Source organism: Mandrillus leucophaeus, unplaced genomic scaffold, assembly GCF_000951045.1.
Source record: "Mandrillus leucophaeus isolate KB7577 unplaced genomic scaffold, Mleu.le_1.0 Scaffold171, whole genome shotgun sequence".
NCBI classification, from domain to species: Eukaryota; Metazoa; Chordata; class Mammalia; order Primates; family Cercopithecidae; genus Mandrillus; species Mandrillus leucophaeus.
Window position 1 is genome coordinate 2,643,840 of NW_012101710.1, and position 15,818 is coordinate 2,659,657.

The window sequence follows — 15,818 nt, forward strand, 5'->3', positions numbered from 1 at the left end:
GATGGTCTCGATCTCCTGACCTCGTGATCCGCCCGTCTCGGCCTCCCAAAGTGCTGGGATTACAGGCTTGAGCCACCGCGCCCGGCCTGAAATAATACTTTTAAAAGCAGAGCAGGTCCTTGTCTGTAGACATGTGGGGGTTCGTTGTTTCTACCATTACGGTAAAGGGAGGTCTGTCTTCACATAGTGGCGACCACACTGGACAGGCGCTCCCGGGTCCTCGTGTCCTTGGTGGACCCCATGGGTCTGGGGAGGGGCCTGAGGTCGCCATTCTCAAGGCCCAGAGTCCTCGTCCTTAGGACCTGCACTGAGACCCCAGGGTGGGGGGTATCTCAGTGGCAGACTGTGGGGTAGAGGGAGACCTGGGGGCTTCCAAGACGGAGCGAAGCTGGCTCAAGGTTCTCCATCCAAATGAAGTGCTGACCACCTGTGGTGCGTGTCCCCCAGGACCCCCTCCTCCGTGTCCAGGAGGTGCTGAACGGCACGGAGGTGAACCTGCAGCACCTCACCGCCCTGGTGGACTGCCGCAGCCTGCATCTGGTGAGAGGCAGGGCCATGGTGGCTTGTGGGGTGGGAACAGGGGAGCAGCTGCTCAGAAGGATGGGGACCCCCATTAGACAGTGGGCCCTCAGTCCCGCCTCTGGGGGGTGGTCCAGGCCACCATGGCTGGACTGAGGGCCTCACACTGCCCCCTCCACCCTCCCTGTCTCTGAATCCTGCTGTCTCGTCCCGCGGCCTCAGGACTACGTGCAGGCGCTGACCGGCTTCTGCTATGACGGCGTGGAGGGCCTCATCTACCTGGCCCTCTTCTCCTTCGTCACAGCCCTCATGTTCAGCTCCATCGTCTGCAGCGTCCCACACACTTGGCAGCAGAAGAGGTGAGGAGCCCCGGCGGTCGCGGGAGGTTGCCCCAGGCCACGTGGCATGCAGGACGCTTCGGGGCATGCCTTTATGGACACCTGTGTGTCAGTCCCAGAGGTGGGGGACAGACACCTCCTCACCTGGTGACCCTCCCTAGGCCTCTGTGGTGTCTCTGAGGCTGCCGGCTCCCGGGTGAGCCTCCCCATTCCACAGGAGGAAAACAGCATGGAGGAGCTCCTGGCCTGGGTTGCAGGAGTCCAGAGCAGGCAGTGGGGAGGACTGGGGTCCCCTGTCCCCAGACTGGCTCTATGCCCTACGCCCTGAGAGCTGGCCTCAGACTGTCTACTCCACACCCCCTCCCAGGCAGGGGTCCCCCACTATGGGGTGCAGGTGCGCGGAGCTGTGGGAGAAAGGTCAGTGGTCCGCTGTGCAGGCTTAGCTCTGCCGGGGTAGTCCAGGTAGCTGTGGCCCCCAGCTGAGTGACCAGGATAGAAGCCAGCTCTCCTGGAGCCACTATGTCCTCCCCTTTGAAGTGGGGGTCCTGGCGGCCCCTGCCTGAGTCTCCCCACTCAGTACTGGGTTGAGTGGTGTATAGAGGTGACAGGCCCCTTCCCTTGCCGGGGCTCCCATGGCTTATCTTTGAGACCTTCGCCTCCCCTCTTGGACTGTGGCTGCTGCTTGGTGGCCCAACATGGACGGCAGATAGCTCAGCTCAGTTTTATTCCTTTTGTCTGGATTTCTATGATCTTCCTTTGTGATGGTGAGAGTGATGCTGCCGATGATGGTGGTAGTGGTGATGGAGGTGGTGATGGTGATGATTGTGGTGGTGATAACGGTGATGGTGGTAATGATGGTCATGGTGGTGATGGCGATGGTGGTAATGACGGTGATAGTGATGATTGTGGTGGTCATGGTGATCATGATGGTGGTGGCCATAATGATATGGTGATGGTAATGATGGCAGTGGTAATGGTGGTAATGATGGTGATGGTGATGGTGGTGGTGGTGATGGTGGTGATGACGGTGATGGTGATGATGTTGGTGATGGTGGTTGTGATGGTGATGATGATGACGGTGGTGATGATAATGGTGATGGCAGTGGTGATGTTGGTGATGATGGTGATGATGGTGATCATGGTGGTGGTGATGGTGATGATGTTGGTGATGGTGATGATAGTGGCGATGACAATGGTGTTGGCAGTGGTGATATTAGTGATGATGGTGATGGTGATGGTGGTGATGGTGGTTGTGATGGTGATGGTGATGATGGTGATGATAATGGTGATGTTGGTGATGATGGTAATGGTGGTGGTGGTTGTGGTGATGGTGATGGCATTGGTGATGTTGGTGATGATGGTAATGGTGATCATGATGGTGATGGTGGTGATGATGGTGATGGTGGTTGTGGTGATGGTGATGGCAGTGGTGATGTTGGTGATGATGGTAATGGTGATGGTGGTGGTGGTGATGGTGATGATGGTGATCATGATGGTGATGGTGGTGATGATGGTGATGGTGGTTGTGGTGATGGTGATGGCAGTGGTGATGTTGGTGATGATGGTAATGGTGATGGTGGTGGTGGTGATGGTGATGATGGTGATCATGATGGTGGTGGTGATGATGGTGATGATGTTGGTGATGGTGGTGATGATGACAGCGGCGATGACAATGGTGTTGGCAGTGGTGATATTGGTGATGATGGTGATGATGGTGATGGTGGTGGTGATGGTGGTTGTGGTAATGGTGATGGATGATGATAGTGGTGATGATGATGGTGATAATGGTGATGGCAGTGGTGATGCTGGTGGTGATGGTAATGGTGATGGTGGTTGTGGTGGTGGTGATGATGATGGTAATGGTGGTGGTGGTTGTGGTGATGGTGATGATGATGGTGATGGTGATGGCATTGGTGATGTTGGTGATGTTGGTGATGGTGGTGGTGATGGTGTCAGTGGCAACAAAGATGGCAGACATAGGGGAGTAGATAAGAGCGTAGCCCTGGACCCACAGGGCTAGATTCAGATCCTGTCTCTATCCTTGCCTATTGTATGATGTGGGCAAGTCACTTAACCACTCTGGGCCTCAGTTTCCCTCACTGTAAAAAGGGAGTTGTAAGAGGACTCAGCTGGAGTGTCGAGTGGGCACTCAATGAACCACTGCGTGTGAGGGGCTTGGCTGGTGGCCCCTGTGCAGCCAAAAGCTACCACTGTCCTGTTTCTGAAGTGCTTGCTGCCAGGCAACCTATCCTGGGTCCCATCTGGGACCTCTTGGAGTGTGGAGGAGCTCCAGAGTGCCAGAGGCTCGCGTAGAGTGGAAGACAGAAAGCCAGAGGGCAGCAGGGCTGGGAAAACTGGCTCAGGCCACCCAAGGGTGCGGTTGGATCCTGCAGAGCCAAGAGACACCCCAGCCTCCTGCTCCCTTAAGAGGCACGCTAACCTCTTGTACCCTCCCAGGAGGGGCCCCGCACTCTTTTTTCAGTAAGCAGCCAGCCAGCCTTGCCATGCACAGGCCGTAGTACAGGGCCTGGCACTCAGGTGACCACACCGGTCTCTTAGCACCCCACCTTGCAAGGGCAGGGCTGGATGCAGAGCCGGGTGACCTGCCCATAGTCCCACATGTAGTATGCACGTGGCCGAGCCAGGACTGGAACCAGAAGTGTCTGTCTGCACCAGAGCTGACCCCTGTGGGTCTGTGGCCAGCTCCTTCCTGCTGGGGCCTGAGCCTGTGCTGCGTGTCCCTCCTCACAGAGGCCCTGATGAGGACGGGGAGGAGGAGGCCGCTCCAGGGCCACGGCAGGCGCACGACAGCCTTTACCGCGTCCACATGCCCAGCCTGTACAGCTGTGGCAGCAGCTATGGCAGTGAGACCAGCATCCCGGCCGCGGCCCACACCGTCAGCAACGCCCCGGTCACTGAGTACATGTGAGTTGAGGGGGGGCCTAGTGGGGCCAGCAGACACATCGCATCTGAGAGCCTGGATCCAGGCTGGCGCTAGCTCGAGGGAAGGGGTTGGAGAAGGGGCAGCCTCTGGGCTGGGGAGCCCTGGCCTTGAGTGCCTCCTGCCCCAGGTGAACACGGTCCAGGGGCCATGGGGAGGCCACGTGGCCACATGGAGGTTCCGTGTCCAGGGCACAAGGACTCTGTGGCCAAGGACCTCAGGGCCCAGCTACATGGTGGGCAGGTGGCTCGGAGGGAGTGAACTCTGGCTGGGCCCAGGTGGACAGGGGTCTCTCTGTGGGCCCTCTCTGAACCCTTTGTTACTGTGCTGGGTTCGTCGGACCCCCAGTGGGAATGGATATGCCCATCCCTGTGGAAGTCAGGATCAAAGATGGGGGTGCCAGGCAGAGCTGGGTGGGCACAGCCGGCCCACCCATGGGCCCCCCGACCTGGAGCTGGGACCACGTGGCCAGCAGGCACTCACGGCCTCTCTCCCCTCATGCCTCAGGAGCCAGAATGCTAATTTCCAGAACCCCCGCTGTGAGAACACCCCACTCATTGGGCGCGAGTCCCCGCCGCCCTCAGTAAGTCTTGGGGCAGGAGGGTGGATGGGGGGCTGCTCAGCCTTGGGGATCCGCTGTTCCACTGCATCGGTGGGCTGGTGTGGCACGTGCGGCTAGTGTAAGCTCTGGGGGCAGCTGTGAGCCACCACCACTGGGGTCCTAGGTGACCCTTCCCAGCTGGGACCTCTCTGCAGGGCGCCCGGCCTGAGTAGACAGGGCTAGGTGGGCCTGCCAGCTCCTCCTGGCCAGCTTTGGAGTGCCCTGGGGCCAGAGTGGGCAGCCTCGGGGCCAGCCACCCAGTGGGTCAGCTCTCAGGCCCTTTCTTGGGGAAGGAGAGAGGGTGGGCGGGCAGGTGTGGCCCCACTGTGGCCCTCCCAGCTCATAGGCACGGCCCTGCACCAGGCCCTCCCTGGCCTCACCCACCATTCTCTGTGCCTTCTGGACCTGTGGGGTGCCACCGCTCCAGTTCCCGGGGCCCTGACTCTGCCTCCTTTTCTTTGTCTTCCTTGAGTCTTTTCCTGAGTGTCCACCCATGGCTGTTCCAGCCCAGGCCTGGTGTCCCCTCTGACTTCCTGAGTAAGACACAGGCAGGCGGGGACAGGGTGCCGAAGAGAAGGAGCTTGTGGCAAAGCTGAGGGACCGGGGAGGAGGCAGACAGGGCTTGGGAGGCTGAAGACTGCCTTGCTCAGAAATCCACATCCCGGAGCCGCTGTCGTGGTCCCCTGTAGCACAGAACTGGGCCTGGGGTGCCTGGGAGGGGCCAGCCCTGTGAGCCTCAGGCCATCCAGGTGCAGGCCCAGTCCCGCTCGGCTGCCCTCGTCCTTGCCATCACATGGCCCACAGCCCGCTCCCGGCCCCGCACCCTGGCGTTGAGGCCGCGCTCTCTCTCTCTCTCTCTCCTGCACCCCACCCACCCTGGGCCCTCCTAGCGCTATCTGGCTGCCCTGGACTCTGGCAGCCACGCGGGCTGGCAGTTTAAGCCCATGGACAGTGCCCGAACGCTGTGGTAGCTGTGCCCTCAGAGCGACAGGTACTGACCCACCGGGTCCCCCACCCCGCACGGCCACCCGCCTGCGCCTCCCGCCTCTGCCCTGCACTCACTGCCGCCCTGCCGTCGGCACTGGGCTGGGGCTCCATCTGTCCGGCTCCTGTTGGCAGGGCCAGCTCTGAGCGCCGCAGCCCAGCCAGAGACTTCTAATGCCGGCTGTGGGTCTGCCAGCCTCACAGTGGGGTTGGCAAGTCCCCTTCCAGGCTCCCCCTGCCCAGCTGCTTGGCCTCTGGGGACTCTGCCACCAGCTCCAAGTGGCCCCAGCCCCTTCTGTCACCTCCCAGTGAGGAATCCATGCACCCAGACCCCTGTATGTGCCTAGGGCCATGGGCGTGTGGCCAGCAGGCCCTGCCCTGGAGGCACCAACTGCGTATCGGGGGTGTGTACACGGACAGGCGTGTGCCGGCGAGCACGCGAGCTTCTCCCGCTGGTCCCACGGTGGTGTGGGTGCCTGCTTGGGCTCCTTCAGGGGTCTGGGCGTGTGCCCCGTCCCGTCCCACCCCACCCCCCGCCTTGTGCTGCATGTCCGTGGAATGACGAGGCTCTGGGCCGTGGCTCTTTCCTCCCACCCCTTCCATGGCGTCCCCACAGGCTGCTCGAAACCTTCTAGGTGTCCCAGGAGGGCTCTCGGGGACCCGGGAAGCTCTGTGCGTCTGAGTCTGGGGACTGTGGGGATGGGCCTGGGGCCCTGGGGTTCTGGAGCCCACCTGGGATGGGAGCCAGCCTGCCAGGTCTCCTCACCACCACCGGCTCCTGACCCGCGTCAGGCCTGTGGGTCCATTGCACTGTCTGGCCTCAGCACATGCCTCGCGCGTGTGCGTTTCTCTGTGAGCACACACATGCACTCTCATGCACACACACGTGCACTCAAGACCTTCACACTCCTGGCTGGACGAGGGCGCCCACGACGTGCAGGCCAGCTGCAGAGCCAGGCACACGGCAGCACCCCCTGCAGCCGCCTCTGTTCCTAAGTCCAAGACCTCCAGGAGCCCACAGTGGGGTCCCCCACGGGAGTGGGGGGCGGCATTGTTCCAGCCTCCTGTGTGGCTTAGGGGGCTCTCCTTCCATAGCGTGAAGGGGCAGAGTGGCCCAGGGGATGTCCTCAGGCTGGGGCCTCTGTACTCCTGCATGCTATGGCCTGGCTGTAGGAGGACCCGGCCCTGGGCTGGGAGGAGGCCTTGGCCTGGCCCTGAAGGGTGGCTGGTTTGTGTCCTTCAGGTCCTGGGCACATTGGGTGCAGGTAGGGCTGTGGAGCTGTGGCTTCTGGGGGTGGCAGAGCTCTGCCTGGCCCGACGCCCGAATGCCGCTGATGTGGGCATGGGGGGGCCATGTGTACACCCTTCCTCAGAGCAGACATCCCCTGCCCTGAACCTGGCGAGTCTGGGGGCTGCCCCTCCCTCAGCCCCAGCCAGGCCCAGAGCACAGGGCCCCCCAACCCGCGGCCCCTCCTGTGCCCCTCCCTGTAGGCTCTGTCAGGGCACCCTGTGCTGTCCCATTCTGCCCCCAGGGCTTCTGGCTCAGCCGAGTGAGGACCACGCGGAAGACGCCCCTGACTGTGTGTGCCATGCAGGGGCCCTGCTGACACCTCCCCTTGTCTCCCTCCAGTACACCTCCAGCATGAGAGCCAAATACCTCGCCACGAGCCAGCCTCGCCCTGACTCCAGCGGCAGCCACTAGACGGCGCCCGGCAGCCACCCACCCCACGTGCCAACTGCCCCTCCCTGTGCCAGCACTGCCGCTTCCACCCGGGCCACCCACCGGACCCTCGCACACTGCACCAGGCCCACCCCGGACGCGTCTGCAGGCCGCTTGCCCTCCTCTCCCCTCCCCGCAGGGGCACAGTGGAAACGCAGGGGCTCTGGGCCCGTACCGCCAACTCGGGTCACACCCGAACGCTGCCGCCAGCCGATGCCCCAACACTGCACGCCACCTACTATCCTGGCACGCTCCCTCTGCAGATGGCCGCCACACCCACAAGTCCTGGCCGCACCCAACCTGTGCTGTCGCCGGCCCTTCCTTCCACAGCTCTCCTTCTTCCTGCCCGGCACTTCTGTGGACCCCTTCTTCGTTCACAGGCACGGCTGGGGCTGCTCTGTGTTGGCGCCTGCTGGCCACTGAGGGACGGGCACATGCCACCTGCTCATCTCTGCCCTGCGGTCCCCCCATGGTCCCTCCGCGTGCCTGTCTCTCTGCAGTGCCCTCCTTGCCCGTGCAGCCCACCCACCCACAGGCTCACCCCTCCTGCCAGCTGCCAGAGGCCCCCTCCAGCAGGGCCTCTCTCCATCACCTCAGCTTCACTCTCTCCCTCAGCACCCGCCCTGCCGGAGGCCCCAGCCCTCCACGCACAGCAGGGGCCACGTGGAGCCCGGGCTGCTCACCCGCCACCCAGTGCTGGCTGCCTTCTTGGTGCCAAACCCCCTTCCCCCACCCAGAGACTGGGCAGCTGTGTCTGGTTCATTCTTTGCACTAACCACATTTGTCATCTCTAGGGCAGGCCGGGGCTGCGGGCTGAGGGGGACCGCTGGCACCCCCTTCCCTCCCTTCTTGGTTCCATTTCCATCCGTGACAGGTACAGCGTCCCAGGACCCTGGCCTGAGGGGCTGGACCCGAGCCGTCTGTGAACGTCCCTCAGCCCCTGTCATCCCCTCTTGGGACTAACCACTAACCTCACCCCCCAGCCTCCACGGGTGCCCCTGGCTGGCCCAGAGCCGGCAGCGTGAGCCCAAGTCCGGGCTGGAGCCGAGGCCGGAGCAGCTGGCTGGGAGTCAAGGCTGCAGTAGCGTTTCTTCATGGGGTGCTCCAGGGGGTGCCAAAGACCAACAGGCAGCCCAAGGGCCTGGACACCCCTCCCCAGGCAGGTGCTGCCCCAGGAGGACTGTCCTCGGGAATGAACCTCCCGCAGGCTGTGGACTGAGGTCCTGTGGCCTCGGTCTCCCTCCCGGTGAAGTGGGAGCGAGGCTTCCCTACGGTGCTTTTGGCTTTAGTGTACGATGTTTGCTGTGCTTCCCGCCATGGAGGGCAGAGCCATGCCACATCAGGATCGGACGTGCTGCCCCTTCCAGCCCTAGCCCTGGCCCAACCAGCCCAGCCCTCGAGGCTTGATGCCTGTGCCAAGGCCAGGGGCAGCCAGAGGGCAGCTGGATGGCCGCGTGCGGGGGTCAAGGCCGGGCCCTGCAAGGGACGGGCCACCAGCCCCAGCAGTTTACAGACACGTGGCTCTTCCTCCCAGAGCAGCCGGCAGCTACCTGGACCGGAAATGTCCTCATCCCTTCCCTGGGGCCAGGCTCTGCCCTGCCCTTCCTCTGTGAACCCCTCCTTTCTTTGTGCTGGTATTTGGGACCAAAAATGGGGATGTGGGAGGGCAGAGTGGGGAGGGGAGTCCATGGGCCTGGGACCCCAAGCCAGGGCGTCTGAGATCCCCAGACGTGACCAAACCTCAGTGGAGGGGCCTCTGCTTCAGGCCCCGCGTGGCTGACATTCTGAGCCCCCTTGGAGGCCCCACCACAGTCAACCTGCCCAGTCTTTCCTCTGGGCTTGACCCGCCAGGGGAGCTCTCCAGAGCTAAGGCCGGGAGGGAGGCCCTGGCACTCTCTGGCCTGGGTGCCCGCCAAGCGCCCTGCGACCGCTCAGAAGCACAAATGCTGTCCATGGCCGCGAGGCTGCCTGCCAGGTGAATGGACATAGCTCGAGAGACGGCGAGGCCCGGGCTTCCAGCCTCGTGCTGTCTCGGGACTCCCGACCATGGTGTGCGTGTGTGCCCGTCTGTGACTTTCTACTCACCGAGGTTGAAGAAAGGAAACAGGGAAAATCAAAAGGGGTTCAAACCCCACCTCAGTAGGTGGAGGGGAGCGCCTGCCGTTGGTTGTACTTTTGTTCTGAGTTTTCAGTGCCCTGTTCCTAACTACTCCATCCCATGACCTCACCACACCTACTGGGGGCATCTGGCTGGTGCCTGCTGCCATGGCCGGGCCCCACTCTCACCCTGCACAGGGGGTCTCACAGCTCCCAGGCGCACAGCTTCATTGGAAGGACAGGGTGGCCCTGGGGACAAGAGGGAGGAGCCCATGGGCTTACCTCACCGAGGGGGCTCCTCAGCAGGCATCCACTACCCCAGGAGCCCTCCACATGTCATGGCAAGCTTGGTAGTGAACGGGCCTGGTTGGGAGCAGCCCCTGGCCCATTGCCCACCCACCCATCTCACTATGCAATTTGAGTTCCAAGCACCATTTGCTCCTGCCCTGGGGCCAGCTCTGCCCAGCCCTGGGAGGGGTGGTGAGGCAGCGCCCTGGACCCCAGAACCTCAGACAGGGGCAGGCGGGGGACCAGGGCCCCTCCTGTGGGATCTTTGTTTTGTGTTTAACCATAATGGTTGTGTACTGAACCACTTCATATTTGTTATATATAATATATATATATAATCTTAAGACTCAGCCTCCTGGTTTACTCCCCGCCCCACACACCGCCCGGGCATCTGACCTCCCCCACCCCAGTGTGATTTAACATCCAGGAACTGAGGCCTGAATCATTTTGCATTTCCCCCTCCTCCAGCCTCCGTAGGGCCATGGCTGTATGTACTGTCGCTGTGTTTTTTTGTTTTTTAGAACTGGGTTTGGGGGCTGATTTTTATTTCTTTGGGGGCTTTATTTTTCTTGGCAAATACTAAAAATCTCGTCAATGTAATTTCTGTGGTTTCTATTCAGCTTGGGTTTCATGTTTTAAAATAAACAAATTTTAAACAAGCCTCTCTTCCTGAGCTGCTCTGGCTCCTGGCTGGGCACTCCACGGTAGGGAGTCCGCGGCTCCAGGCAGGGGCAGTGGGAGTACAGGGGAACTCTGAGAGCGGGACCGACCAGGTCAGCTCAGAGGGGTGGGCTGGGCGCCGGGAACGGGTGGGCGGGGCCTCTCGGGGTTGTGGGCGAGTTTCCAGGGGTGGGCGGGGCCTCGGAGTGACTTGGCGGGGCGCCGGGGACAGGCTCTCCAGGGATGGGGTAGGCGGGGGCTCTCGGGGTTGTGGGCGGGGCGCCGGGAACGGGTGGGCGGGGCCTCTCGGGGTTGTGGGCGGGTTTCCAGGGGTGGGCGGGGCCTCGGAGTAACTTGGCGGGGCGCCGGGGACAGGCTCTCCAGGGATGGGGTGGGCAGGGCTTCTGGAGTGAGTGGGCGAGGGCCTTGCAAAATGGGTGGGCGAGGCCGGGCGCGGTGGCTCACGCCTGTAATCCCAGCACTTTGGGAGGCCGAGGAGGGTAGATCACGAGGTCAGGAGATGGAGACCATCCTGGCTAACATGGTGAAACTTCGTCTCTACTAAAAAGACAAAAAATTAGCAGGGCGTGGTGGTGGGCACCTGTAGTCCCAGCTACTCAGGAGGCTGAGGCAGGAGAATGGCGTGAACCCGGGAGGCAGAGCTTGCAGTGAGCCGAGATCACACCACTGCACTCTAGCCTGGGCGACAGAGTGAGACTCTGTCTCAAAAAAAAAAAAAAAAAATTATAGGTGGGCGAAGGCGCCGGGAAGGAGATCTCGGGGATGGAGTAGGAGGAGCCGAGATGTGTATAAGAGACAGACTCTAGCCTGGGCGACAGAGTGAGACTCTGTCTCAAAAAAAAAAAAAAAAAAATTATAGGTGGGCGAAGGCGCCGGGAAGGAGATCTCGGGGATGGAGTAGGAGGAGCCGCTTGGAGCAAGTGGACAGGGCCACGCTCGCTGGGTGAGCGGTGTCTCGCAGGCTCAGGGTGCTTGCTGACCGGGCGTCCGTGTGCAGAGCAGCGATGGATCGGAGGGTCTGGAGCTGGGAGTGCTGATCCCATCCATGTGGTGAAAGCCTCACTTTGCTGTCCGGACACACACTGCCAGGGGCCCGCCGGGACCGGGATCGCTGTGCAGAGGCCCCACTGGCCCTCAGGAGAGGTGGGGGGGCCTGGCCGGGAGCAGGGATGATGGAGGGATCAAGTGGCCAGGTTGCAGCAATGATGGGTTCGGGGCCGAGCTCTTCCTGAGCCCCCAGTGTCACCACTCCCTGTCCTTCCAGAAGCAGCACCGCGGCGGATTCCTGTGCTCCCTGGGCTGGGGGTCCTCTAGCGCCCTTCCTGGAGGCCCGCACAGGGCCCACATGTTTCAAGGACCCCCCTCACCCCACGCTTCTGCTAAGAAGCAGGCTTGGAAAGGCACATAACCCTGTGATAACACATCTACTTCACAGGGCGCTGTTAGGACCCCCAGAGTTGGGGGAGGCCCCTGTTGACCAGCAGAGCATTTGTCTCCCATGCCTGGGTGCACAGGCTTGGAACACAGGTGGCAAGGGAGCCACTAGGCCCAGCAGAGGACGCTGGGGCTCTCTCTGGCTCCCAGCTCTCAGGGCACCTGTGTTTGTGGGCTGGTGCGGGGGCAGGGTCCGCTGGGCAGGGCCCCTTCCTCCTGCCACCAGCACACACCAGCAGTTTTGCCCAGTGTGCTTGGATTTGACCATGGCTGCTCCAGGGTGGGCTCCAGGACAGGCCGGCTGTGAAGGAAGGCCGCTGAGCTCCCCAGAGTGGAGATGCCAGAGTTTCAAGGCTTCTGGGAGTCATGTGATAAGGGACATCTGAGGCTAGGAGCCCAAAAGGAGAGAACTCCAGGCTTGGAGCAAGAACCAGCAGCCACAAGGGGAAGACCCTGGGCATGTCCCGCCCCTCTCAGATCTCCATCCCCGTCTCTCTATCAGGAAAGGCAGAAAACAACACCCATATTCCTAACAGGACAGGGGTGGGAGGGTTTGGCGGGGGGTGGCGCATACCACTCATCCACTCACCCGGCTGGTGTTTCTAAGTCCAACCACTGTTCTGGGCACTGGAGTGCACCCAACGAACCGAAGGACAAAGGGCTCTGCCCTCAAAGAGCTGATGCTCCGGTGGGAGAAAAACGACACAATTAACCAGCAGATGATGGAACACATGAGAATTTGCTGCAGGAAAACGATCGTGGTGGAGGGATCAGGAGGGCAGGGACAGGGGTGTTGGCTGGCCAGGTGCAATTTCCAACAGTCAGGAAAAGCCTCCCTGGAAAATGGCAGCCAAGAGAGACTGCTGGAGGCCAGGAAGCACATGAGGTCCCCACTGCTGCTATCACAAAGCACAGCAAGCTCCGTGGGCTTAAGACAACGCATGATCCTACTGTTCTGTGGGCCGGAAGTCTATGTGCTAGAGCCAAGGCGTTGGCAGGGCTGGTTCCTTCTGGAGGCTCTGAGGGGAGAGAGTCCAGGGGAGAGTTCATTTCCTTGCCCTTTCCAGCTTCTAGAGGCACCCGCATTCCTTGGCTGGTGGCCCCTTCCTCTACCTTCAAAGTCAGCAGCAGAGAACACTAGAGAACATCTCTGGCTCTGACCCCAACCCCCCTGCCTGTGCTTACACTGGGCCCACGTGGGTAACTTCCAATCATCTTTCCATTTCAAGATCCACAATTAACTCGTGTTTCCAAAGTCGCTTTGCTTTGCCATGCTAAGTCTGGGGGTGAGGACGTGGACAACTTTGGGAGCCATTATCCTGCCTACCATGGGAAGTCAGGTTTAGTTTTGAGGCTATCTGAGGAAAGCAGGTTCCAGAAGAGAGAACAGCCAGTGCAAGTGCCCAGAGGCAGATGCATGCCTGGTGTGTTCAAGCCAGGAGGTGAGGCTGGCCGGAGCGGAGGGAGCTAGGACGAGACTGGGTGGCTGAAAGTGGGAGAGACTTTGACATTGAACCAGAGGGAGGTGGGAGCCATGGAGGGTCTATGATTAGAGTGTCAAGACCTAACATTCTTTTTTCTTTTTTTTTTTTCTGAGATGGAGTCTCACTGCGATGCCTAGGCTGGCATGCAATGGTGCGATCTCACTGCAACCTTCGCCTTCCGGTTCAAGCAATTCTCCTGCCTCAGCCTCCTGAGAAGCTGGGATTATAGGCACCTGCTACCGCACCTGGCTAATTTTTGTATTTTCAGTAGAAACGGGCTTTCACCACATTGGCCAGGCTGGTCTCAAACTCCTGACCTCAAGTGATCCGCCCGCCTTGGTCTCCCAAAGCGCTGGGATCACAGTCGTGAGCCACTGCACCCGGGCCCTAACATTCATTTTAATAGGATTGCCCTGGCTGCTGAATTGGGAAGGGGACGGAGCAAAAGTGGAAGACCAATTAGCAGACTGCTGCAGGGGGGCAGGTGAGAGCTGATGGTGGCCGGGCTGGGTGCAGGGAGTGAGAAGAGACTGAGTTCTGGAGGGTAACACCAGCAGCACCTCCTGGCAGGCTGGGCATGGGTGTGGGGCTTGGATCGAGCAACTGGCTGGGGGCGGAGGGTAGGGTATTGTCATAAATCGAGATGGGGAGAGCGCGTGATTGGGTCGGGGAGGTCAGGGGTCCAGTTTGGGGCATATTGAGCCTATTAGCCATCAAGGGGTGTGGGAGGTGGTGGGATGTACAGTCTCTGGGGTTTGAGGGGAGCACTGGACTGGAGATGCTTTGGCAGTTGGGGTCTTTGGCATGGATACAGTGTTTAAAGCCACCAGCCTGGGTGAGATCGCCAAGCGGGTGTGTATCAAAGAGGAGACAGAGGACCAAAGACTGGGTCTGGGCCCCCCTCCCACCCGGTGTACAGAGTCTGGGAAAAGAGGGAGCTGCAAAGGAGAGGGGAAGGGGTGAGCTGAGAGGAAGCCCAGGAGAGCGGGTGTCCTGGAGGCCACATGACAGCATGTCATGGAGGGATGGAGGACCACGCCAAACGCTGCTGATGATCAAGCTCAACGAGGACTGGGATGTGGCCTGCACATCTGGTGACCATGAGTCACCTGGGGCACAACACACATCTGGTGAAGCCTCCCAGCTGGTCCAGGACAGCACGGGAGAGGAGGAATGGGCACAACGGCAAGTCTTTTTTTTTTTTTTTTTTCCTGGCTCTGTTTCCCAGGCTGGAGCGCAGTGGCCTGATCTCAGCTCATTACAACCTCCACCTCCTGAGTTCAAGCGATTCACCTGCCTCAGCCTCCCAAGTAGCTGGGATTACAAGCGCCCACCATCACGCCTGGCTAATTTTCATATTCTTAGTAGAGATGGAGTCTCACCATGTTGGCCAGGCTGGTCTCAAACTCCTGACCTCAAGTGATCCACCTACCTCGGCCTCCCAGAGTGCTGCACCCAGCCAACGTGTATGTTTTCAGATGGGGAAATAATGGCATGTTTGTAAGGTTAGTAGGACTGATCCAGTAGACAGCAAATGAATGCAGGGGAGGAGAGAGGCGATGTCATCAGTGGCACGATGTTCTTGAGTAGCCAAGAGGAGCTGGACCCAGGACACAGTGGAGGCTGGCTGCAGACAGGAGTAGGGCCCCGTGGGGGACATGTGGGTGGGTCTCGGAGGGTCTCATGAAATAGGAAGGCAGCCAGGTGGGCAGGAAGGGGTGGGAGCTGAGGAGAGAGGAGGAAGGGTGAGCCACAGGAGAGGAATGGTGGGATCCCTGAGGCCCCCTGGGGTCCATGGTCTGGGACTCCAAGTGAGACTAGACAGAGGGTGAAGTGGCTTTTCTCCAGCTATGTTTGGCTGCCCAGGTACAGAAAGTGGACTGGCTGCAGCCAGGTGACAGGTCCTGCCAAGAGATGATGATGAAGGCAAGATCAAGCCCAGGAGGCTCAGCCCTGAGATTGCAGCCAGGTGAGGGTACGCTTGGGTGGGAGGGTGGAGACGGGGAGGGTGGGAAGATCATTAAGGGATCATCAGGACAGGCAGGTGAAGGCAGAGCGGGAGGCAGGGATGACTGAGGGTAAGGCCATGGGCAGGGCCAGGCCTGGAGAGTGACCATGAGTGGGGGCCTGGGGGAGAGGGTGTTTGGAGGGAGGGGACGCCAAGGTCACCAAGAACAGACCCCTGAGCAGTGCAGAAGAGGGGTGCTGCAGCCGGGCATGGGGCTCACGCCTGTTCATCCCAGCACTTTGGGAGGCCGAGCAGATGGATCACCTGAGGTCAGGAGTTTGAGACCAGCCTGACCAACATGAGGAAACCCCGTTTCTACTAAAAATACAAAAATTAGCTGGGTGTGGTGGCGGGCACCTGTAGTCCCAGCTAGTTGGCAGGCTGAGGCAGGAGAATCACTTGAATCTGGGAGGCAGAGGTTGCAGTGAGCCGAGATCGTGCCACTATACTCTAGCCTGGGTGACAGAGCGAGAGTCCGTCTCGAGAAGAAGGAGGAAAGAAGAAAGAAGAAAGAGGAGTGTCTGGGAGTGTGAACCGAAATCTTCTCGGAAAGAGGGAGCCCGTGGATACCCACACAAGGCCAGGTGGGCAGCAGGTGGCAGCTCCCGTCCCAGAAGCCAGAGTTCAGGATGAGGCAGGGAGGATGAGAAGGGGCTGGGGTGGCGGTGAGAGCTGCTGTGTGGACCGCAAGTGCCCAGCAGGTGGCGCCGCGTGCTCAGAGGA

At 60.6% G+C, this 15,818-nt stretch overlaps 1 protein-coding gene across 1 annotated transcript in view; it reads left to right on the plus strand.

Moving 5' to 3' along the window:
• TTYH3 (tweety family member 3) overlaps nucleotides 1-10,149 on the plus strand; it is a 20,786-nt gene extending 10,637 nt beyond the window's left edge. The window contains exons 10-14 of the mRNA XM_011976937.1: nucleotides 448-540; nucleotides 742-878; nucleotides 3,609-3,782; nucleotides 4,306-4,381; nucleotides 7,014-10,149. Of these exons, the coding sequence (XP_011832327.1) occupies nucleotides 448-540; nucleotides 742-878; nucleotides 3,609-3,782; nucleotides 4,306-4,381; nucleotides 7,014-7,085 (552 nt within the window). The 3' untranslated portion in view covers nucleotides 7,086-10,149. The remainder of the gene's footprint in view (nucleotides 1-447; nucleotides 541-741; nucleotides 879-3,608; nucleotides 3,783-4,305; nucleotides 4,382-7,013) is intronic.
• The last annotated feature ends 5,669 nt before the right edge of the window (nucleotides 10,150-15,818 follow it).